The sequence below is a fragment of the Pseudoliparis swirei genome, chromosome 17 (assembly GCF_029220125.1).
Source record: "Pseudoliparis swirei isolate HS2019 ecotype Mariana Trench chromosome 17, NWPU_hadal_v1, whole genome shotgun sequence".
Taxonomy (NCBI): Eukaryota; Metazoa; Chordata; class Actinopteri; order Perciformes; family Liparidae; genus Pseudoliparis; species Pseudoliparis swirei.
Window position 1 is genome coordinate 15,158,739 of NC_079404.1, and position 25,741 is coordinate 15,184,479.

Here is a 25,741-nt window from a genome sequence, read left to right on the forward strand (position 1 = left end):
GGTTTGAGGACTGGGCCATCTGTCTGCCCCTCAGGCCTCCTGAATGCCACTTTTTGCTATAGTGGGACTTAATATGGGCCCTCCACTTGACCGCCTGCACTGCCTGGCATTATACTGGCATGGAGGCATTGATGGCTTGGATGTTCTCCATGCCAGTACAAGACACCATTCTCAGTGGAAAACACTTGGACATAGCTCCCTTAAAGTGAGCGTATGTCCCTGAATGACTGAAGGATGCTTGCTCAACAAAACTCTTCATGGCACTTCAAAAAAACACTCTAAAACTTTAGAGGTATACAATGCAAAGACCTAAAACATCAAAGAGACATATGAGAAGGTGTAGGAAGGAGAGACATCTCTGTCCAATGGTGTGGATAATGCCGGCCTGAATGAGTCGCACAATGAGGGTTCAGGTAGAAAAAGCACAGTAATCAAGTGTTTTGAAAACAAATGGGGCATTACTTTGTGAGTTTATGTTAATGCCAGTTTGCTATATGTACCGTTTTATTTCTGAACAATTCTATGTTTAAGTAGCTCATAAAATACTCTGTAAACAAATAATAAGCAGTTGTGACAAATTGTGACAGATGACAAGCTGACAAAATGGAATGTAAACCCCGTAATAACACAAAGTAATAAAAAAAGGAAAAATTAAGGATGTTGTCTCTTTTGATCACCTCCGCTAAATTGGAGCTACTTTCATCATTGTGATGGCTGATCAACCAGATCAAATTCCACCTGACTTTTCCTACTTGAATCCAGGATCTTTCATTTTCCAAATACACATTTCTCTTTTTTTCCCAACATAACAATCAGTTTGTCGATTTTATGTGTAATGAGTTACTGCCATTATCAAATGTTAATAGTTCCTTATTGTTCAGGCTAGCAAGTATGCCATTAAAAACCCAATTATACATACATTTTACTCACAGATTTTTTGAAAAGAAATCTATTTGCTACAAATTGTGACAACAATGTAATCACAGATCAAAACTTCACTTCAGGACAATGTGTGACGCTTCAGTATAGTTGCACCACACCCAATAGACAGACATTGAAGCTCAGATCATTTAGTTTGAAAAAGAAATGTGGTTCATATAATGGGTTGCATTTACACAAACATTTTTTTGAAACAATATGTTTGTTTTTTCCATATTCAATATCTTAATATTATTTTTTAGAGCCAATATAAGAGAATCACTGCAATATAGAGACAGCGTCTCCCTGTTGTATTTTGTGGAAAACGTCAGCACACTGTGCTTTAGTTCTCCAAACTAGGAACCTAATTTAGGTCAAACACATTTAATGAAAGTCATTCAGTTCTGGCCTGACCACAGAGGGAGGGAATAAGATCTTCCCATTATTATTACCACTCTGATCTGCTCTCCACCTCTACTACAACATCCACCCCCGATATATAATTCCTTTTTACTTATCTTTCCATCTACGTGTTTGTAGCTAGGGATACTTAGTAGAAGACAAATTATTTAAATACGGCTATGACAGATGCGCCTTAATCTCTTTCTATAAGCACTCAACAGAGCTGAGCTGCCAGGCTGAAGATAGTGGTTTCACAATGAAGTTAGCCCGAGCTTTATTGGCTCCCGAGTGATGCAGTTTTCTTAAAGAGGGGGAATGGCAGATACAAAAATATTTTGTTTTCATACGATATGAAATTAATGATGATATAGTCAAACACAAAATTAAAGATAGAGTATTTTTTTAATCTCCTATATACATACCTGCAAACTCATGAGGGGTGAAAAAGGTGACAACGGGGGGGGGGGGGGGTGCAGGTGACTTTTTTTTGTTTTGTTGTCACCACACCACATCCACGTTGTTATAAGCCTCAAAGCTTTTAGAACCACAACTACAGTCATTTTATTGTTCTGACCACAAATCTAAATAATGATAATAAACAGTTTAAGAACAAAAGGTCCTCCGCTCTGATTCAGCCCTATAATGATAGTAATAACAAATATACATTGTCATTATATATAATATGGTTAAAGTCATTCATGAACCAACTTACTTTTTTTTTGCCTGAACAGTCCTCATGGACTTTTCCCTGAATCTGTTCTGTCTCTACCTGTTTGTCACGATACTCATATTATAACTTCTATACATATTACATACCTGCCATAAATATCATGATACCCGATACCAGAATTCAATACTGTGTGGAATATGCCTACTATGAACTATTCATACACTCTGTCATATTCATTGAATGTATTTTAACTCTAAATCTGTCCTTCTGTACACATTACATCTATTGCACCTGTCCATCCTGGAGAGGGATCCTCCTCTGTTGCTCTCCTGAAGGTTTCTTCCCTTTTTTTCCCCTGAAGGGTTATTTGGGAGTTTTTCCTGATCCGATGCGAGGTTCTGGGGCAGGGATGTCTATGTGTACAGATTGTAAAGCACTCCGAGACAAATTTGTAATTTGTGAAATTGGGCTATACAAATAAACTGAATTGAATACAATACCATAAAAACAATATGGTACCATAAATACGAGACTGGTATATTTATCTATAATAGTAATAAATAAAACATCTGTATGGTTCACTTTTTACCAACTTTTTCAACACTTAACAAATGTCAGTAATATTAGTATTAATACAGCCAGATATGAATGAAACTACATGGTTCCATCATAGCATTGATTATACACTATGAGGCCGTTAGTCTCTGACCAGATGATACACAGTTCATCAGGATGAGCAGCTGTAGAGTTACAGAACTTTACAGACTGAAACATTTCACTTCTGGCATCTTTTTATTTTTTAAGCCGAAGTCGGTCTCTAAAGCTGCGCCTCTTCTCTCGCTGTGAGCGCTGCGCAGCGAGTGTGCGCAGACAGCTCGACACGGAGCAGCGCGTGCGCTCTGATCGCTCTCTTAATGAAGTATCGATACTAAAAATATGCTAAATCACATCGTGTTTAACGTACGGGTACTTTGTTAGCATCGCTACACCGTGCAGCGTGACAGCAGTAGATGTAGCGGGCTAACATTCAAGCTAACCTGAACCCCCAAACGATGTCGACATCTGAACGCTGATTGGCCGAGACGCGACACGTCCCATCAAAGATGTTTTATTGCGAAGAGCACCACTTCACACTTTTCTCCGCGTCTCACTGCAATCTCAACGGCAGCGGCAGGGTTGCCAGGTCTGTGTGACAAAACAAGCCCAATGGCCAATCAAAACCAGCCCAAAGGCCAATAAAACCAGCCCAATATCAGAACTCAAAATATGGCCATAACTCCTTCATGATGCCCCCGAGATAGGAAAGTGACCCACTGCGAGCGTTGTCGAGGGGGGGGGGGTGCTAGTGAGAGTGTGCTCAACTGTGTGCGCGGATGTGTCGGCGTGTACGTGCTGATCTGGAGTCAGTTTGGTAGGATTTGGGTATAAATAAATTATTTCATTTTAAATATGGATTTTTATTTAAAGATATTCATGTAATTTGCATGCAAAATAGGTCTACCCGAACCAGCGGACAAAAAATTCAACCCGCGGCAACACTTCAAAAGTAGCCCAATTCCGCGGGAAAACCGCGGACCTGGCAACACTGGGCAGCGGGCCAGGTGACCCCCCCCCCCTCCCCCCTAAAACAAAAACTCTTCGGATCTCCACGATTCACGTGGATGACCTATTTTGAGTTAAAAACGGTGAATTTCACCGAAAGGTGACAAGTTTGCAGGTATGTATATAGTACCTTTCACTTAGTTCTTGTCTAGAAAAATAATTGTGTTTATGGAGACAAAATAGTTATGCATAAATGTATAAATACAACAACATATTTGCATGAAGTTTATGTATTAGGAAAACAAGGCTACCACCTCAATCCTCCTCTCCTCCATCACAGATGGATTTGGATCTATCACTGCAGAAACATGTGCAAAACCAATGTTGACGTTGCACACAGGCTAGCATAAAGAACACTGGTTCCTCTCCAGTATCCTTATTAGTAGTCTGCGGCATTGTAACATTTTCATCCAACTATGTTTGAGCGTGTCCCCACGTTAGAGGACCGAACACGGCAGCTTAACTCCTGGGAGTTTTGAGGCGTGTGACATCTGGATTGACAACAGAGAACATCCAAGCTCCTTATTGCCTCTTTGCCAGCCCTCTGCCAGGCAGTTGCTTTGATCAATGGAGGCTCCATTATTGCCCACTTTTATGCAACATGTGGCTCTTTAAAAAAAAACTCAGACAGGACATTTTTGTAACAGACAAAACATTCAGAAAACACTCTTCTTTGTGATCCCACAATTCTGCGGCCGATATTACGGCAAAGCATCAACAGCGGACACGCAGCTGCGGTTTGTGTTAGCTTTGCTCAATCATAGTTGGAGGTTTTGATGCAACATAATTATTCTGTTTATAGATCCAAACCCAGTAGATTTTTTGACAGTTTCTTTTTCTACCATGACTTTCACTTTTAGAGCAAAGATCCCCCATGCTGCTCCTTCAAAGGTGTACCATCACATACATGGCGAAGGAGCAGATGGCAGCACTGATCAGGATGCGTGGCTGCGATGCACGCATGCACGCACGCGCACACACACACACACAAACACACTACACACACACAAACACACACACACACACACACAGCGTGCACATAACGTAAATGCTCCTGAACACATGAAGGACAGGGTAAGTTGTTTTTCATCCTTGATCAACAGCACTGTATCTGTAAAGGTGGCTCAGGCACAAATCATGCAATAGGAGCTTAAAACAGAGCCACAGGCTTGATGATCTGGCATATTATGAGAAGACATGTAGGTACAGGGTTCTCTTTCAGCCGGCACACACCAGCAGTGCGCCATAGTCTGTGTTTATAGACGACTGTTTTGCTGGATGACTTTGTTCTGCAGGGTTGGAATGCTCTCACTCAACATGACGAGTCGACGGTGAAGTAGCAAATGTTAAGCAATGACATGATTTATAGCAACCTAGAAGAAGAAGATTAGTATGCCTCGGAAACGAAGCAGCCCTTCCTCCTTCTTTCCTTCCTCCATCCTTCACCTCCTCAATGACATTTTATCGGGAGAGAATCTGAGGGTTCCAGTTGTTCTGTCAAAAGAAACTTGTCCAGTTTTAGTGCAAATAGAACAGAAGCAGACGGGGGATATGACGTTGGTGAACCCAGTTGGTTTGACGTGAGGCATCCGGGTAGATCTTTGGGAGATGATATGATCATTTATCGCTGCAACCTTCATCCGCCAATAACCAGTCACCTTAGCAATGGAGTCTGGTCACAAAAAGAGGTGAACTATTGCAAAGAATTACAGGAAGTACTCTTTTTTTTTGTCAACTCTTAAAATAATTCCAAAAAGTGCTAAGAGGAAGGGGCTGTACAATCCTTAGTTGATTGTCATTATGTACATCACTATGGATACATTAATAAATAAAACAATGTCCAAGAGCATGTAAGTAACATTAAAGGTATACACATAGGAGGTCCCTTCCAATTTGGGTTTCTGTCCAACCCTTGGTTAGAAGAATGAGTGAAGAGAAATGTGTCAGTCTTTAACATCCCTGTCATCATCATCGTCATCATCATCAATCCTCCATGGGTGATCTCCCATCTCTTTTGAAAGAGTGTATAGATGTATGGTGAGTCAGCAAGACATTTCTCTGTTCAGCATTCATCTTCAACTTCTCTGATTGGCGGAATCAGACTACTAGTGGATTTGTATTGGTTGACTTGGTTAGCCATGTGAGTGCTCATGGGCTTGATCTGAATGTTCCGTGGGTAGGCATTTTCTGGTTCATCTGTAAACCATTTCTTTTCTGAAGACAAGAGAGGAAGAAGAGAAAACAGTGTTAGACTTAAAACATACTCAACATTGGAATCTTTACAACCATAGTGCCTCAGATTAAGTGGTAGATTTGAATGGCATTCACAACAAACCATGAGGTCCAATTTAAATCTGTGTTCTGGTTCATTCAGCCATTGTGAATGTCATGGTGTTGACATGGTGCCATTGTGTGAACAACTACAGCTGTGAACAAATTATATTCTACCGTGTGATTAAATATTACATTTTAGACATAAATATCATCTTAAAAGGTATTGATGAGGTCATTACAAAAACATGTGTCACTTTCTCCTGCTATAAAGCCATGCAAATACTTATATTTACTTCAAACTAGATTATCTATCTGGTGCAAAGGAAAGCTCATTTTAGAGATAAGTCAATGCAAAGATGCAAATATCCAAAGAACTTGAGTTTCTTCTGAGTTTTGAGATGACAACCGCAGCAATTGGTGTGTATGTTTTAGGGAAAACTACAGCTAACGTCTGTACAGTCTGAGCAATCGCTGTTCGTGTGGTCCAGTTCATTGGCCCCCAAACACTCCAGCTATCAAATATTTGCAATCTTTGAATTTTGTCTGACACACTTTCTGGGAAGCGATGTTGAAGAAGATAGAATTTTTTTCAATACTCCGAGCACCACACACAAAATTCGATTTGCATAAATTATCTGGGTAATCTAAAAACCTGGGTAAAATGCACTTCAATATTTGGTAGTCTCGATACCACTTGAGTTAATGTAGAAAATATGATATTTTTGTAATTTGAATAACCTGACCATTTAAGATGACCAATAACTAAAATGATGATAGCTTTACTTTCATACTAACATTAAGGGATGGAAGAAGTTTTGAAGATTTGGATCAGTAATTCCGAAGATAATCTCTTCATGTTTAAGTAGGCTATGAGAGCACTGTTTCTGAGCACGGTAAGGGAGAGGTGTATGCCAGCTGTCAGAAGTTTTCGAAACTCGCTCCTAGCACTTCATCGTCATCTGCAATGTGTCACTTCCTTTTGGGGGAAGTTGTAATATAAAATTGTACCTTGGCTATGTGGAGCAAACTTGTGTGTGCCTGCTGGTATGTGCGCGTGTGTACGTGTGTAAATGTGTGTTCATGTACATTCGGTCCTGCATGTGTCGAGATTCATTTGTGCAAGCTTGAGTGTGTGTATCAGCAAGCTGAAGGCTGTAGGGCCGTGTGTTAAAGCACAGGCATTTGATGTGTAGAATTGTGCCTGAGGTGAAGCAAGATGTCTGCCATCTCTCTCCAGAGTCTGCTGCTGATACGGTGAACTTAGTGATGTCGCCTCAAACCAACATATCGGGTGCGCAGGGTTACAAGGAGGTAACTCATATCCCCCTTCAATTTACACTTTAAATTAGTCAGACCTCCCACTTTCTTGGTGTGACCGATGGCACAGGGCTGGACACACTTTCCTAAAGTTCTGTGAAGAAGTAAGCAATTGGCTGCATCAGGGGGATTTGAATCAGCCCGACCTACATGTGAGCTATGATCTGGGTTCGTCCAGTCGGACAACGTGTTGTTATTCTGTGATTTATGCCATTACAATAATAACCAGCGGTACTCAATTAGAGCATAAATACAACATTTAGGGGGTGCTTTCACAACGGGAGTTTGGTTCATCAGGCCCAGATCAAGGGGAGGAAAGAGATACAATGTTGCATTTCAGTTCTGGTCTGGTTCCCGTTCACACTGACTTTTTACAAACAAATCAGAGGAGTAAACATGAAGTAATACAGACTGACAGGTAGCTCATTGATTGGACAGTTTTAGCTATCATCAGGACCCACATGGGGTAATCAAATCCCGGTGACTGACTTTAATGCTTCTGATGTGTATATTAATGTAATTTGGTGTCACAAAGTTCACAAAGATATAAGTGATTTCAATCATTACAGTATAAGTAATATTAGACTGCAAATCGATGGATAATGACTGACAGGTAGGGTCAGCACTGTACAAATGCCCCATTTGCAAGTTCCAAAATGACTGGTGCAAACATCTGGGAGCCCAAGCACACGCGCATGAGGCGTCTCTACAATAATTATTCAGGTCGTATTACTGTGGCTTCACTGTCACACACTTTTTATGGTCTGAATGAATTGACAAAGCACACTAACTCAGATTCAAGCTCAGCAGTTACAACATATTTTGACCTATTAATCAGGGAAAATACCCATGCTGACTTGCACAAGTGTTGATTTGCATAAATATGTGATAGACATGGTCTCACACAGATCAATAGATTAATTCCTGAACAGCTGTCACGATCAAAAGATGAATGTATGGTAGTTTAGTATTAATCATGCTAAAATAATGTTAGCTATCATCACATCTTATGGGAGGTCTGTTGGTTTACGTACCACAAACCAATCGCACAAGAGCCCGCTTGGAAGCGGACCAACATCCACCATGGTTTATATTGTTTGTTCTGCACCAGGGTTCAATTGACGGCTTAAACACGAGCCCGAACAAACTGCACCAACCAGGCAGACAGAGCGTTTGTTTTAACTGAACCAAACAGGCTAGATGTGAAAGCGCCCTAAATGTCTGCTACAGTCATCTGTTAGCATTCAATAGGAGGGAAGATGCACAAACACACAAACCTCTCACACAATGCAAACCATCTCAAGGTGAAATAAATCATGAAAAGGCATGATGAATGACAGAAAGAAACCATGTGAAAAGGAATTTGCCAGGGAAAAAAGAAAAGTCATCTCATCATGTGAATAACTGAGTAAAAGCACAATGAAAGTTTTTTTTTGTCTCAACCTCATGCAAGATGGAGATGGGCCTGATCATGGATCAGACAGGAGCCGCAGCAGACATCTTGCTATCCAGATGAAGACAAAACTTAAACTGAGGCATGGTTTACTCAACATCTGAAGAACGTAATAAATAAAACAAACTCCCCTCATCATAACAATATCCAGAGGACATAGTTATGATCAGAACCCCGGGATAGGTGGCTAAGTCATGCAGAATCGTTAACTTGCATACCTTGGCCCATTCTATTCATCCTTGTTGCACTTCAGAAAGAGAGGTAAGTAATCTACTGTAAGTGAGTAGTATTTACAGTCAATACACATCTGAAAAACGACTAAGAGTCCAACTCAGGCTTACATATTGCTACCAGTACATTATTTTACCAATTTCATACATCTTAACTATAAGATGTATAGAAGGCTTATCATCTACCATTTATAAAATCTTGAGTATGATCATATAGAAAATCTGCATGCTTTTAGAATATCACAATTACGAATATGTGGGTCAAATGTTGCCAAATCTGAAATAATCGTATAATTGTATAATAATTAGAACAGGAAAGAGTGCGACCAATATGGACATGCAATAAAGCATTATAAATGCACTAACAAAATATCAACACTGCTAATAAGGGTTGATGTTATGATTAAAATGTGCCTTATAATCAATATCAGCTGTAGTAGGTAAATAACAAATAGTCCATGATCAGTGGATACGGATCATGTCAGAAAACGACAGTTAAACACTACAGACTACATTAAGACTTAGACACAAAACAACCAAATATTAGACAGTACAGCATGTACACCAAACAACATACTGAATGTGTGTTGTGTATTATGTGAATTTAATTGGCTGTGGTTGAGTCATCTACTGGCAGCTTGTTTCCAACCACAATGGTTGTGCCGTCCAAGTGGTTTTCCCATTTACAAAGCCCCTGACTAAATGAGTAAAAAAAAAAAGACTACAGTCTGTGTCTACAATACATGAGCTTTCCAAAAAAGCGAGTTTAACCATTATGCTCATGGCACGTTATGATTGCTGTGATGTGAGAGTGAATTCCACATGCAGATGATTATAAACAAAACACACAAACACTGAGCATGGACACAAACAAACCACAAACACACAACACACAGGAATTATCAATGAATGCGTTACCACAGTCTACATAATAACACAAGACAGCTAAAACATACTCAGGTTCAAAACACCAAGCATGCAGACTAAAACTCTGAAGGATGGATAAGAGTACATACTTCTGTTTATCGCGGGACTCTCGGGTCTTATTACTACTGCGGTTCTGCCGGTTGGAGGGCGGGATTGAGTGGACGGAGGAGCTCTTTTTGCTGGAGGAATGGGAGGAATGGGAAGAGTGGGACAAGTTTGTCCTGGACAGGCCTGCATTGTGGTCAAACTGCATGAAGCAGAAGATCAGGTCTGTAGGCACGAGCTCAAACTCATAGGGTGGGTTCGTGATCACATACCTGCACAGAAAAACAAAATTAAATGTTTATGATCCTTGTCAGAAAGCAGCATATACTGTAGTGAAGGATATGTCAGAAAAAGGCATATATTGAGCATACATCACTAGAAAAATTTAAAGGAGCAATAAAGATGAGTGTATAAGAATAAATGGATTGAAACCTGAAGCTGTGTAAAATTGCACAGGTTTTACTTAAGGACTTTGATTTAAGTAATTGTGCAGAGACTCATTTTAATTTGTTGTATAAATATAAGCATGCATATAAATATGGGATTTATAAAGAAAGACTTTGGTACAAAAAATATATGGCAATATTCATTATATTCCATTTACAGATAACAGGATTTTGGCTTTGAGGAACCATATATTAATAGCATTGCACAGGCGTATGCATCTTAATGAAAATGTATTGAATTAACAAAAGGTAATGTCATATTACATGACAAATGTGTTAACAAGACATACTCAAATCTATTTAATATTCAAGAACATCATTTTACAGTTTTGACCCATACAAACTTGACTTGCACTAATGTCATTGAACATTATTTATTCAGTGTATGTTAGAGTAAAAATTATAGCCTTATCTTTAGCCTCTTGATTATATATAATTAATTTGGTCTATTTCATTTATTGTATATTATTTGGGCATAATTGTTAGTGATGTATGTGAAGAGGTGGTTGTATTACTGCCAATGTACCCTTTGGAGGGAAAAAACACAAGAACTCTAATTGTCATTCTATTACATACAAATATTACTTTTGACATGGAGTGAAGGCAGAAATTGTACCGTTTTGTACACGGGCTCGGTTCATTTAGGTGAGCATCTCTTAATCTGTAGATTCCAAAACACAACATGTTGTATGTCTTCAGTGCTTTACAGAATAAATCCCCGTAGCATCCTCCGTCCTGATGAACAACAGAACAAAGACACCATCGGTTAGTGAGTAGGTCAGCCTGATGATCTCAACGTTGTTTTCTATGAAATGTTTGTGAAAATCCTGCATCGCTGAGGGTATTTTGCCTGCGAGGGAATACCAACTGTTGGCAATGCAGACTGTGACAATTGGCAATGTTTTAAAATCATGCCATAATTCTTCCAAGAAAAGAAAAAAAAAGAAGTCCGGAATAACGATGACTAACACCTGTAAAAACAAGATTGGAACCAATTAAACTTGGACGTGTTCATTGTTCTTTCTAAAGTCCTCTTCCCTCTCCTCCCACTAAGACCTGCTTTGTGTGATCACTGTTCTTCACATCGGATTAAGGGCCGCGAGGAGCGGAGGCGACCAGATGTGTGCTGCCGGGTAGTGCCAAAACGTGTCAGCCAATCGACTTGTGACTACTGCACCTCGAGCTAATCACTCGAAATCCAGACTGTTTGCTGTCCTGGCTCCTCAGTGGTGGAACGAGCTCCCCACTGACATCAGGACAGCAGAAAGTCTCTACATCTTCCGTCGGAGACTGAAAACACACCTTTTCCGACTATATCTGGATTAAAACACAGATTAGCACTTCAGTGGCACTTAGATAGCACTTACTTATGGTACTTTTGTAGTTCGACTATGTTGAGGAAATGTTACTTCCTGTATTCTTGTTGTTCTTAGTTTGTACTCTAGGTTGAAATGCACTTATTGTAAGTCGCTTTGGATAAAAGCGTCTGCTAAATGACATGTAATGTAATGTAATCTTCGCTTAAACATCCACTTACCCCCAAGTCGGCAAATGGTCCATCGTAGAGGGCTAGCTGGGTAACGCGACACCTGTCTCTATTTGCAAGTGTCTGAGGTGTGCTGTAGCCGCCTCTGAGTGCGTTCTCCTCAGCTAACAGGGCCTCCAGCTCTGGTGTGGCTCCGCCTGTAACCAGCGTCCGAATCAGCGTGAGGATGTTATCATTGAAGTATGTCTGGGGAGGAGATACAGGGGATATCTGTAAGGAGATGTCATTGGAGTCACAAGTAGGGAGGGTGGCTGATGTGGGAAGACCCTCATCCTGTCTCTTCATATAGAATCTGAGGGGACAAGCCAAAGAAGTAGTCTCTGTTTTGTTCACCAAATAAAACGTTATGGGAATGGAATTTTGTTGGTGGTATTTTTAACATTTGTTATTAATAAATACATCGTTGTGTTATTTTTTTGTTGGGCCTGATTTCTACACAAGCAATAGCTAGCGTGAAAAACCTAGACGCAGTAAAATAAATAAATAAATAAATGTTGCTGTTGAATTTCATGAAAGTCCCATTCCCCTCCATTGTTTGAGGTGTTTTGGGCAACAACCTCGAGACACTTTTATTTGATCTATTAACATTTATTAATATCACTAGAAATAAGGGATATATACATTTGTATATAAATCTAACTCTTTAGTTATTCACTATAACATTTATTTCATACGGTTAAGGTTTATTATACATCAATGTTACATATTTGAGAGAGACATGGAAACAGACATTTAGATAATCACAGCACATGTTGGATCATCACATTAACTAAAACAGGTGCATTAACATAGCACTATTCTTTCCTCTCGGTCCTCACACTGCAGGGTGTCTGCCTCTGAAACAACGATTTGACTGCGCTCTGCGGGTGTCAGGTTCTCTTGTCCTTCAAGCCAGTCAGGACCTGCTTTTGCCGTGTGTGAAGACAGCCGATGTCACTCGGCAGCCGTGCCGGAGTGGCAGCTCCTCTCCCTAGGCCCCTGACAAGCCTGCAGAGCCTCATGATGGATGAGCACTGTCCATTAGCTGGCTTCACCTCTGACCATTGCCAGACTACAGCTGACGCCTGCTCTACTCCCCGCTCAGCTCGGCCCTGCGTGCCTCTCTAACCCCGAACTCACTGAGAGGGCTGCTGGAATTAAGCCGTCACAGCACCAAAGGGAAACCACAGTTGGTCATGAGAGGCAGAGGGAGAAGGAGGGGAGGGGTTTATACATTGTTTTCTAACCTTCTTTTTTACCATATCTCCTACGAGTACAGCAAAGACATTGTCAAATGATGAGAGAGGGTTTTTGGACTATTACAGCCCGTGTCATCGCCATGACACTAATCTTTCACACTTACTTTCTTAAAAGATCTCATAAAGCTCTTAAAAGTTGAATTCATAGCAGATGAGAAATGATGCCAACACTTTATATTTTGCTGTCAGTGGAGCTGGCAGGCATGTGTGATGAATATACTGTACCAATACTACATTGACCAACTTCTGCCTTCTTAAAATGCCAAAATATTGCGTCTAATGAAAATCATTGCTAAATTCACCCTCCTCTTCTCTTCTTGGGATTTAAGTTTGAGTTTAGCTACTCTTTAACGGTAACTACTGCCAAATCATTTTTACTATAAACCGGTCATAACAAATAAAAAAAGGTTTCTAATTGAATTAAACAAAAGAATAGACACAGACAGACATTTCTCAGGTCCATCTTTCGAGTCTGACCCCCTTTGAAGTTGCTCACCTCTTTCCCTCGTCTCCACGTTTCTACGATCTCAACAACATGCAATTGTTTACCAGTGGGCGCAGCATCTCCAAGCATTGTGTCAAACTTCTCTCTACATTCTCTTTTTTCAATTCTGAATAGGACTCAGTCATAGCAAACAAACACACGGCATACACATTATAGAAATGTGTTGCTAAATGTATAATTTTGAAAAGTGATTTTGAAAAAAAGCACCAACACAGAGAGTGTAAAGTGTGTCTGAGAACTCACTGCACTCATCAGGGAGTCGAGTACACTGACAGCAAAGGCGGTGCCGCAGGCGAACGGCTGAGTGAGGTACAGCTCTGTGTCTGGGTCGTCATCATCATCTTGGTCCAGAAACTGAACGTTTGAGTCGTTCACTGAAAAGGGGAAGGAGGGAGTTAGAGATGGGCACGGTGGAGAGGCATAAGACAAACACACACACAGTCATTAGCACGCAAGAGAGTTGAGAAATAAATACATACGATTTTGTTTAGTTAAGTTGCATTTGAAAACATTTGAATATCTTATGGTAATGTAATAGAAATGTCTTTATGGGTATCCAGGTTTGCAATATAATGTAACATGTGATGCACATTATATTTTGCTTTTACAATTATGCACATAGTTTTAACAACAATAATTAAAGATTTTAGTTTTAATAAAAATTCTATTCATCATTTTGAATATTAAATCCACCGTAAATCACATGCAGGTGCATTTAATACATTAAGAAAAAATATGACTAAAGGAGAAAATATATTATATTATGCATTCACAGTGTTAACCATTGCAGAAGTCCCTAATTCTGAATAAAGCATCCATGTATCCTGCGTAAGGCATTAGTACCTCAGTAGCCACTGTATCTTTGTATATTGTAACACAAACAAACAGACACACTCTCAGGCAAGAGACAGTGACTAGTCTGTGGACTGTCTAGCCTACCTAAAAAATAGGTTATTTGAGATATTTCTCGATGTATTTAGGAAATATGGTTAAGAAAAAAAATGAAGACTTCAACAATGGATAACATGTGACATGAGAAAATCATGCACTAATAAATTCATGCTATGTTTTTCAGAGTGGTCGTTGATGTGTTTGTCACATCATCACCTTCAGAGAAATACATCACACATATTTACCTTTGCCCTGAAAGTCAAATTAAAACCCAAAGACAACAAACGTTTTTTATATCATGCTTAATAACACAAAATAGGTCTGCTAAATTAACTTAATGGCACAGTGTAAATGAAAATCAACCAAAACTGATATGGGTGACGGATATTTTTTTGTCTCTGAAGTAAGGAATAATTGAAACAGTAAAAAACTCAAAGTAATCCCTGTAGTGTGTGCCTTGTAACTGTGTTTTTAGCAGCAAAGGGCAGTGAAGGGTTTATTAACCATGGAAAACGAGCATCAGACAAGTTTTAGCTCGACTCCTTCGATATCTGAGCCTCAGAGATATGGTCTGAAGGAGAAACAAAGAAACTGGAAAATACATTTTAAAAACACAGCTTAAAAGATGGTTTGATCTCAAGTTTTGTGTTTTCCAAATCAGATTTCTTCCCAGGCTTCCTGTGCGCTGTGGAACAGAAATGTCAGTCAAAGAGAAAAGGGGCTGATGCAAACAGGCCTGGGCCAAAGGAGTGAATCATGGGGTCGGGAAGGGTGGGGTGGGGGCAGTGTTGCTATGAAATCAGCCACAAGGACAGACTGAGCATCATCAAAAGCCTAACAATGCTCTGCAAATACGACTGGAGGGGGAGAAAAATCCCCCCTTCAAAAAAAAAATAGGGTCCAAAACAAAACAGTCAATTTCAACCAGAACTAAGAATAAAAATGTCTTCAAAGTGAAGCCATGGGAGCAGCAGGGGCCTCGACTGCAGCCAGATACATCAAGAGAAGCTGATGAGGAGCAGAGTGGCGGTGCGGGGGAACGAACGGCAGCAGAGGACAAAGGCCCGGCGTACCCAGCTCTGTTATCATTTGTATGTTGGTTCCACTTTCTTTTTTTCTGACTGAGTGAAACCAAAGGCAGTAGTTTGCCAGGTTTAGCTAGCGGTGATGGGCCAGTGCAGGGGAGGAGGAGACATGGTGTTGTTATTGAAACAGTTTCTAAAGACTGCCATAAAGGCATTACGCCGTCTCAGACGACTCGTGGCCCCCCCGGGATTTACTCTGAGACATTCATGGTTGTCCGGTATCTGAAAGTAGAGTACCCTGGATTAAAGTGCACATTAGAGTGCAGAGTAGATACAAAGCCAGAGCTGTCACGCTGCTGCACCTCTACAACAACAATAAATAATTTCACGGTAAGACAGTGAAAGGGATAAACATGGTCTTATCCATAAACGCACCTACTTTACCCGCTATGCAAACAAAATGGATCATGCAACTCAAAAGGGCTGTGTTTTAATGTTCCAACCAGACTTTAATCTGCTCCTGGCACTGTAGACTGAACATATGACAATGTAATTACAGTATGTGGTTCCAGTGAGACATGCAACCACTCTCTCCTTTGCACATAACACTGGAGCTTCTAGAGTGCGAGTCCAGGACGGCGACCGATGACTCCAACCTCGCTAGCATCTAGTTGTGGTGATTACGTATGCAGTCGACAGTCTAATGGGAGAGCCTCTCTACAGGTAATGGTTGGCGGGTACAAGTTACATTAGGTAGCTCTTTTCTCTTGCTGGCCTTTTCTTAGCTGGCCTCATGCTCCATTGCTCCCTAATTGGGTCAGGGGAGACAGAGTAGCCAGTCTCTGGTGCTTTAGAAGGCCCCTCCGAGATCTGAAAGTTTCATGAGTCCCCAACACCAGTGGGAATACAGCCACTGCCATTGTTATTAATAAATGGACCCATTTTGCAACCAAGGCATTTTTTTCTCCTCTACCTTTCCACTTTCTTCCACTTTCTACCTCTCCCACCCTCTCCATCCGGCTATGTTTCTTTTGTGCATCAGTGGACAAATGCAAGACATGTAGCTATAGTCTTCAAAATGCCTGTCTGAAATCCTTAAGTTCCAGTTGTCCACACTGTCCTCTGAGCAACGCTATTTTCGAGTCCTTGGAGCTAACACTATCACCACTTGACAAAAATGAGGCAGATCCAATAATTCACATACGAATATAAACTTGAGTTCAGCATAGCTACTAGCACTGCACTGTGAAAGGGGAACTTAAATTAAACGCCACACATTCCTCAAGTCCATTTGACCATGAATGGGTTGGACTTTTTGGTAGCAGCATGATATTTAAGTCTTGGATTATCAGCCCTATGTGTCTGCTGCCAATGAGTAATGAGTTGATCTGAGGTTATTGGGTATGGCATGCAATATTTGCATTTGAGGTGGGTGTAAACAGCATTACCTAGTTCTGTGATGATGGGGATGTTGGATCCGGTGGTGACAGAAGCCTGACGCACAAAGCCATGTACCGGACTGCTGTCTGGAGATGACCTGTCCATTCCGGGAGGCGTGAAACCTGAACACCAAAAACAGATTCATAGACATCAGCAAATAACATAGAAGGGTGGCATGAGGAGATATCCTCGGCCCGATAAAGGCAGAGAGCAGTAGCAAAAGAAATACACTACAATACAATAAAATAGTAGAGCAGGACAAGCAGGAACATTTTATAATTAAATAATAAAGAAAGTGAAAATGAAAAAAATACAAAATATATACAGTGTATATAAGTGAGTATAGAGTATACAGTATATAAATTAAAAAATAAGAAAGCTTGTAACTTGTCATTTTCCTTTTTATACCGTAAAATCCATTGCTGTAGAACCAATACCTAAAAGGACAAATATTGCACTATGCATTCAGAAAATGATCAATTAATATAAAATGGAATACATTCAAAGTGTGGTATTCTCAAAAGCTGAGAGGGCAGTTATAGAAATGGGCTGAGGTAGTAAGCTTATCTTAGCCATCATGATTGCACTTAGCTACTGCCTCATCTAGTTATGTGGATAAACTAACTGAAATACCAAGATGTCAGTTAATCATCAATTTTAATAACAGCTGGGGAAAAATCTGTCTGGTTTAGCTGAGCTCAATTTAACTTGATATATTTAGTTATTGTTTAGGAGTTAGACCTCTGCAAATCTGAGGTGAATGTATGCATTTCTATGGCACAATAGCCAAAGGATCAGATGACATACTGTATATCTTACATTTTTGTTGTCTCATGTGTTGACTTTGGGGACAGTACTGTGTATAGAATTTTTTTTACGGTGATGAAAATACAATCCAAGCAAAAACCTGCATGTCTGATAAGTTTATTTACAGCAGATGTATCATAAGCGTGTGGATGTATCAATACCATTACACATAGTGCATGTTAGCTCACTCAGCAGGAATTTGATGTGCCATTCAAATATGTGGACTGACTGGAAGAAGGAAGAAGGAGGAGACGGCTAAGTGAACACAGCAGCTGCCTAAAATTGCAATATGGATACTGTGCTTTTAGGGGTCAGCTAAGACATATTTAGCATTCATCCCTCCATCAAGGGGCAGGTATAAATTGTACATGTTGTTCATTTTGTCACAAAAAAATTGGTGAAGTGGATCCTGAAAACCTTTTATCGGAAATGGCGTGGCTCAGGATCATGAAATACAAGTGCAAGTGACAGGAGGATGAATTCACATGACTTCACATTTTTGCATTTCCTCAAAGTGACAAGTAAACACCTTAAATCTGTGATGCTATATGCATAATGCATCAACTGTGTTTCGACATCCATCATTTAGTGCTGACTACGGCAAAATGCCAGCTTATATTGCCACCACCAAGAAAACATAATGCAGGGAATATATTCAGGTCACAAAATATATTCTCTACATATGTTAGAGTGTGTGAGCCTTTCCTTTTAAAAACTCAATGAGCAGCTTACATTACAAAAGAGATATCCCAGCCCTTTGCAACAGAAAAGACACCAACTAGTTTAGTCCACAGCAGGAAGCACACACTGAACTGAAGCATGGATAATCAGAACTCTTGTTATACCAATTATTGAACTTGGAATAAAGGTTTGACACTTCGAGTCAACCAGGGAGCACAAGCTCAGACAGTCCAAACATCATTTTGTCGATGTCCATAAAGGATGATGTTCACTCAACTGGAGAGTGACAGCAAGTTTCTCGATACAGCCTCTAAAACACTGCTTTTATTGTATCATAGTGAACATGAAGACGGCAGAGAGATCTAGAAGAATAGCTTACGTGACAGCAGAAAGTGACTCATGGCGAGAACAGCAATATGTGAGGTCTACTGCTGAGCTGCTTTATGTTACCAACAGCTCCAAAGTTGCAATGTGAGCTGGAGAGCTCCAAACAGAGAGCTGTATGTCTTCCTGAGACAGAGACAGATTACTGCTCAACCAGAGGAGCTGCAATGTGTTCAGCTCCCTGATCATAGCGTTCCTCTCAAAAGGTGTCTAAGGCATGCCATATTCCTGTGTCTCGTTATGCAATTTCTCCATAATTAAACCTTCAGGAAATGTTGACTTTTTTCTAATTGGCTGTCATAATTTTTACATACTTGTAATGGGACATTGAGACAATTAGAGTATCAGAAATCAGAATCAGAAACCGTTTTATTGCCAGGAATGTTTACACAAACAAGGAATTTTTTTTGGCGGAAGGTGCAACATTTAGACATGACAAACAACAATCAACGCGACAGCAACAGTGAACTTAAGTATAAGATAAGATAAAGATAAAGTGCTCGGACAACAAATAACGTTAAAGTGTTTAGGTGTGTGTTTCAAGTGACATGTGTGTTTAAGTTAAAAGTGTATGTTACATGTGACGTGTGTTTAAGTTAAAGTGCATGTTAAAGTGACGTGTGTGGAGGAGGCCTCCAGGAGGGAAGAAGAAGGAGTAGGAGGAAGAAGGAGGAGGAGGAAGAAGAAGAAGAAGAAGGAGGAGAAGGAAGAGGAAGGAGGAGAGAGGAAGTAGTCCTATATATGTATAAGTTCCTTATTGCCAAAAATAGAGAAACCAGAGTTTGAACAACATTCTCTCTCTCTCTCTCTTCCTCTCTCTCTCTCTTCCTCTCTCTTCCTCTCTCTCTCTCTCTCTCTCTCTCTCTCTCTCTCTCTCTCTCTCTCTCTCTCTCTCTCTCTCTCTCTCTCTCTCTCTCTTCCTCTCTCTCTCTCTCTCTCTCTCTCTTCTCTCTCTTCTCTCTCTTCTCTCTTCTCTTCTCTTCTCTTCTGGCTCTCTGCTATTGTGAGTCTGTAACATTGTCTATCCTTGTACAATGGGCAAGTGAGATCTGGGTTACATACCGCCTTATCCCTGTAGCCCCCCGGGCACCGCTATGCTCTGCGGTTCACTACATGCTAGAGCAGCCGTGAGAAGCTCTCCCCCAGGAAAGTGCATGTTTACTTATTCATTTGCACCTTCTTGTTTTAAATCCCGCAGACAGTCTCTGAATGGGGGCATCGGTTGAAGGACGAAATCCCCAAAGCAATACATATGATACAATAGCAATATCTACAGTATGTGCTTGTGTTTCCTTGTGCATGCATGATTTCATGTCACTCGGGCGTGTGTTTTCTAAAGTGAAGTATTTATCACTGAAATGGGTGCTTGATGTAAGACCCAATTATTGATGACAATAGGCTCCATCCATCGACCCTAGGAGAGGATATATGCTAGGGGGTTTACATATTGAGGTGGCTTTCAGTGAATACTGCTCCCCAGAGTGGCGTGCTCTAAGATTTACCCCTGCTTATTGTTCCTCGGTGGCACGGCTATCGACAGCAGATCACTCACTCAAGACTGGAGAAATAACAATATTGGCATTCTCCTAAAACATGTGAAAGTGCTCTCCACTAAAAAATAATGGCCTCTTGGACCTTCAACTTTGATTTGTATTTACAACAGTCAGTATGGCGGCATTAAACAGTTCTGAGCTCATGCCTTTTGGGCTTATCATAAACTGAGGATTACCCATTCGTGGCTGTGCGTGGATAGATCACATTGACACGGACGTCTGCATGTGCACACCCGTGCACTGTTATACCCGTGCACTGCACACGCATTCAAACACGAAGGTGTGTGCGTTTATATGTTGCTGTTTTGTTGTGACTAATGAGGAGCAGCTGATTTGGCCTGCCTGGTGATTTGTACTGGCTGCTTAATGATGATGAGGCCTGATGGGATGCCAGGTTCCTGTTTGTCTGCAAACATCAACAATCTGTTCCAGACGAACTGACAGACACCAGATCAGGGGGAACAACATCGAGTGACATAGTCATGTTGATTACATCATTAAAAAGTATTATCAAGGAGGTGAAGCGGCATGTAATTACCAGGGGCAAAAATGAAATCATCAGAAAATCGTGTGTAGTAAACACTCTTCAAAAGCTTGATGAAGCATTCAGCACTATGTTCTGTGTGTAGACTTCTTCAGTACAGTAAAGTCAGTCAGAGATACCACTAACCACAAACTAACAGTATTTCAATTAAGAGTACAGCAGTGCACATGGAGAGTAAGAGGACACTCCTTACCTTGTGAATTTGCCTGTAAGACCCCAATGCTGTCATCAAACTGCATAGATTTGATGTTGAGCGAGGCCAAGATGCATTCCTTATCCTGCAGTGAGGTATCTTCGATATTGTTCTGATTGGCTGACAGTATTACGCACATGTCGCAGAGGTTGATGTTGACAGCCCTTAAATCTGCCCGACTTAATGGTGTACCCTTCAGTGCGAGGAGAGCAGAGAGAGAAAGCAAAACGGTGAGAGAGAGAAGGCAAAGTACCAAAGAACAGACAAAAATGTGGGAGAGAAAAACAAATGTAAAAAGTGAGCAGAGTGGAGCTTTGGGAAATTAGTTAACAAGTATTCTTGTTTTGCGGCGATGACATTCCACTGATCGAGCTGGGCATTGGCGAATCAGATGCATGGACTTTCTAAAGGCTAGCATTGGCTGAGGGCTGTGTTTGGGATTCTTCTCTGATCATCAGTCAAGCCAGGCCTAACAAGCTCTAAGGCAGCAAGCCACGCCATCTGTGATGGGCACTGCAGCTACAACACACATAAACACCATTTTGGATGTACAGGATGTGTCACTGCTTTGGATGGGGGCAGGGAGGGGGGGGGTAGCTGACTACGCTCTAATGTAGTGATCATTCAATTGAGTAATGTGTGATCAAATCAAACTGACAATCGCTCTCAGGATTTCATTGGGCATAGGACTCAAAATGTCAATGCCTTGTTAGTGGAACAGGAAGTCTGGTTTGCATGTATCTTCTATGGCAGTGAGCTGTTACACTCACAGGTAAGATGGAGACCTTGGGGAAGTTGTGTAAAGTCTCCCACTCTCTGCGCAGGTATTCCAGCGAGCCCACAAAAACAATCGGCTTTAGCTCGTGGTAATGGAAATTGCTGGCTCTTAAAGGCATCACCAAGTTTCGCAGCCCCACCAGAGCAGACGTGACATCCCCAAATATACAGACCACCACATGGCCGCTCAGTACTGTCATGGAGGCTTCACTCCGGGTCTGCAGGGAACAGAGGGATACAGGGAAAGGGGGAAATAGCAGAGAGAGAGGGATAAGGAGGAGTGTAGACAGAAAAGAGAGGAAGACACTCACAAAGACAAACACAAAATTACAGAAAGTGATGAGTACCGTTTCCATAAAACTGGGACATTCGAGATTTAAGCGTGTTTAAAAGTTATAAACTGTTATAAACCCATTTTAAATAGTTTGTTAACCAAGTGTGTGCTGCATTTAACATTCAATCCATCATAAAAATAATTCTACTAGCAAGGTTTATGATTTACACATGTACAAAAGTTTGGTTAACCACTATTCTGTTTATAAACAGTTTATTGGATAACCAGAAATAGGAAGTTTACAGAACAAAAAGATAACATGTGGTCTTTTCTGAAAGGAGAGTTGATGCAATCAGGCTGAAAAATGCAGTTTGTAAGATTTTAGGCACATACAGTATGTATGACTAGGACCCTGTTATGAATCAGAGGTATAAATAAACAAAGCTTCTCTATTGTACGATGTTTGAGTTGAAAAAGAACAACGCAATGGCCTGCTTTTAAGATCGGTCGCCTGTCACAGCAGCTTGATGTGCATTTGATCGCAAGTTTGAATGTACGTTAACCAAACTAAACGTTACTATGATCCCAGTGGGTTGGAAAATAAAACTGTATCTTTTTTTACTGGAGACATACAGTCAGAATAATAAAAACAAGGAACCAGTGCTGCAAATGTGTTCATGCTCTCATCTAATCTGATGGATTAAACATTTTCGATTATCTATATTTCTAGAATTATGTTGGTGACCCATCTCATGCAGGAACATTATTCAGCCCTCGTTAAACTAACTAAAGCAACAAATAAATGTCAACTATATAGAACAATGCGTCTTCTATCTTACATTTGATTGAAACAGGGTTAACCCTCCCCAAACAAATTGTGCACTGACAAAAATGCTTACAAACTGCCTTGTTAGAAAATCTGAGCAAACCCATGCGTGCTGTGTTGAAATACTCTTCACAGATCCTTGGCGGATATATAAAAATAAATCAATAAACTCACCTTGAAACAACAGAGAGGCAGTGAGAGAAATTTCATGATACATTTGTATGTGATTGTGTTACTACAATATTGAGGGGAAACTTTGGCTCCTGACAATACTTACTTTAACTTTTTTTTATTGCGTATGCTATTATATTTTAGAGGATTCGCAGTTCCAGAGTTATTGTCCTACTCACCAGAATTACTTTTTCGATGTCTTTTGATGGGCTCCAGTGAAACATCCCTGTCGAGTCATACCTCTTCACGCTCATGTCCATGCTCTCGATTTGTTCATTTCCAGGAATTTGAAGGGGGTCGTGTCGACTGGAAAAACAGGACAATATATTTATGTGAGACCATTTTGTTAAATGACCGCGGCTTTGTAAATGAAGTGGTAACATGAAAGAGGCAATAGACCACCTGGGTTTCTGGAGATCTACACTGTCTATTGATACAATGTGTCAAGTCCATCCCATTCTCAGAGTGTTGGACTACTGCACTACAAACTGTAGGTCCCATAACTACCATATTATTCCTCCATTCCTTCATTCCTTCTTGTCCTTGATGTCAAGTCATCACAAAACCCAAAGACCCTGGTGCTGGCAGTGGTGCAGAGAGCAGCAAGATGTGAGTGCTACTGACTGAATGGCATGACAACACAAGGCCAATTACCAGCTTTTACCCTCTCCTCCAGCTTCTGACGCCATGGAGCGCAAATAGAAAAAGCTCCAACAGGCTCACACTTTAAATATTTCAGGAATTTGCCCAATCACATTTGGCTTTTCCAACTGATGGTCATTAATGTTTCAACAGCATGTCACAGCCAAACAGGCTAATCCACAGCAGTGGGCTGTTGACTTTTATCCGGTGTAACACTGACCATGAAAAGGCTCCTGTCATTCCTGTTAGACTGCTTCTCTTGATCTTGCATTTATCCTCCATGGCATGTTCTCACAGCTCCTCTGAAGGCAATCCATAAAATGTCATTCAAAACCACTGACTCGTGATTACCTGTAGACCTTCAGTGTCGTTCTTTAAAAAAACACTGCTTGTTTTATAACAATGCAAATGTAATATATTTGCAATTCAACCCAAATAATAAGTCCTTGGTTGCACCCAGCGCTATACAGACTCTAAAACAGGGAACTGCACATCAAGAGAAAGACATTTGAGTAATATGGGAGAAAACATCCCAAGAATTTGACATACATCTTTCTCAGTATCACTCTCTCTCTCCTCTATCAACACTGTCATTCACTGACAAGGCTTTGATGCCGTCTCTTCCCTCAACCTGCATTTGGGTTGCATACCAATGCAGAAAAAGTTTTTAAAAAAGTTTAAAACAACCTGTCAATTAGCCACGCTCTCTCTCCACTTCTCTCTATCAGTTAGTGCAGGTGATAATAACACTGACAGCATTTAGTGTTTTTACACTCAGCCTGAATCTTTCATCCAGAGCCGCGTGTTGCGCCAATCAACTCCACACAGCCCCCGTCACTTCAATCTTCTCAGCTCTTCTCGCCTCCACACAGGGGTTGACTGGCGCATGCAGGCGGGCTGCCGCTCCAACTCTCTCTGCCAAGACAGCTATCTTTCACAGAGCTGTCAGCAGTGTGACTGGCAGCCTGTCACAGGCTCCATACACCTCTGCCTTCTCCCTGCCTCGGGTTGAACCTAGCACAAGACTAAAGGGAGAGCAGACATGACGTCTGTGCCACAGTGCCACGCCCAGGGGCTATCAGCTGCAGATAATGCTGTGACATCTTCTGCGATAGGATGCGTGACATCCGGCCTGACCCGTCAAAAAGGCTTGTGGCGATGGTGTTAATGCCATGGTAGCAATGCCGCTCGTTAACATGGTAACACGTCATATGGCAACTGGGGCATGAACAACACAACACATAGGTCAACTAGGATGCAAAGTGTGAATAAATGTTGCCCGTAGTGTTGAAAAACATTACACATATCCATTTCTAAATAAATATGCAATGTCTGCCTTTATTTTGTGTTGATTATTTGGGAAGAATATCTTTTAATTTTCTCCACCAGAATTACATTCACTATATTTCAAAATGTAATAAATCCACAATTTAGATCGCAAAACAAAAATTCTCCCTGAGTGAGATACACTATTTTATCAGTTTGCACTTTTATATAGGACAAATATTTCCCTCACAGCATGTCTCACTCCAGTGTCTCAACCCTCTCTCTTTCTTCCTCCCTCCCTCAGTATATGTATTTCAAACAGAGTTGTGTTATTCCAGTGTATCACTCTGCAGTCACAAACTGGGGATGGGCCTGCTCCCCCAATGCCTCTCTGCCAGACTACGAAGGCAGCCTCTTGCTTTGAAAATTTTCCCCATCATGCAAACTGACAAAGGCATGCTTTTCAAAAGCCCAGAGCCAATCTGTTGATCATTATTTATTTACAAAGGCCTTCAGGCTGCAAGTCCTGTAAAAACCATACTTGATACGTAGGCGCGCTTCTTGCGAGCTCTCTACTGTGTTTTCCCCCTCCTTGCTTGTAGAATAAAGTATCCCTAAGGCAACCTCAAACAATCACTTTTCATTGTGCATAAAATCCACCTTGTAAAACTGTTTAATATATATGGTGTTATAT

The 25,741-nt window shown here is 40.8% G+C and overlaps 1 protein-coding gene across 4 annotated transcripts in view; it reads right to left on the reverse strand.

Moving 5' to 3' along the window:
- Positions 1 to 2,562: 2,562 nt before the first annotated feature.
- LOC130206922 (calcium-activated potassium channel subunit alpha-1-like) overlaps positions 2,563 to 25,741 on the reverse strand; it is a 135,328-nt gene continuing 112,149 nt past the window's right edge. For 3 of the 4 annotated variants that reach the window (XM_056435200.1, XM_056435199.1, XM_056435196.1), the window contains 9 exons: positions 23,319 to 23,445; positions 21,862 to 22,086; positions 21,092 to 21,284; positions 16,938 to 17,051; positions 13,817 to 13,947; positions 11,822 to 12,016; positions 10,901 to 11,019; positions 9,883 to 10,110; positions 2,563 to 5,806 (listed from right to left, as the gene is read on the reverse strand). In XM_056435200.1, coding sequence (XP_056291175.1) covers positions 5,785 to 5,806; positions 9,883 to 10,110; positions 10,901 to 11,019; positions 11,822 to 12,016; positions 13,817 to 13,947; positions 16,938 to 17,051; positions 21,092 to 21,284; positions 21,862 to 22,086; positions 23,319 to 23,445 — 1,354 coding nt within the window. In that variant the 3' untranslated portion in view covers positions 2,563 to 5,784. The remainder of the gene's footprint in view (positions 5,807 to 9,882; positions 10,111 to 10,900; positions 11,020 to 11,821; positions 12,017 to 13,816; positions 13,948 to 16,937; positions 17,052 to 21,091; positions 21,285 to 21,861; positions 22,087 to 23,318; positions 23,446 to 25,741) is intronic. The other variant, XM_056435197.1, reaches the window with a different exon arrangement.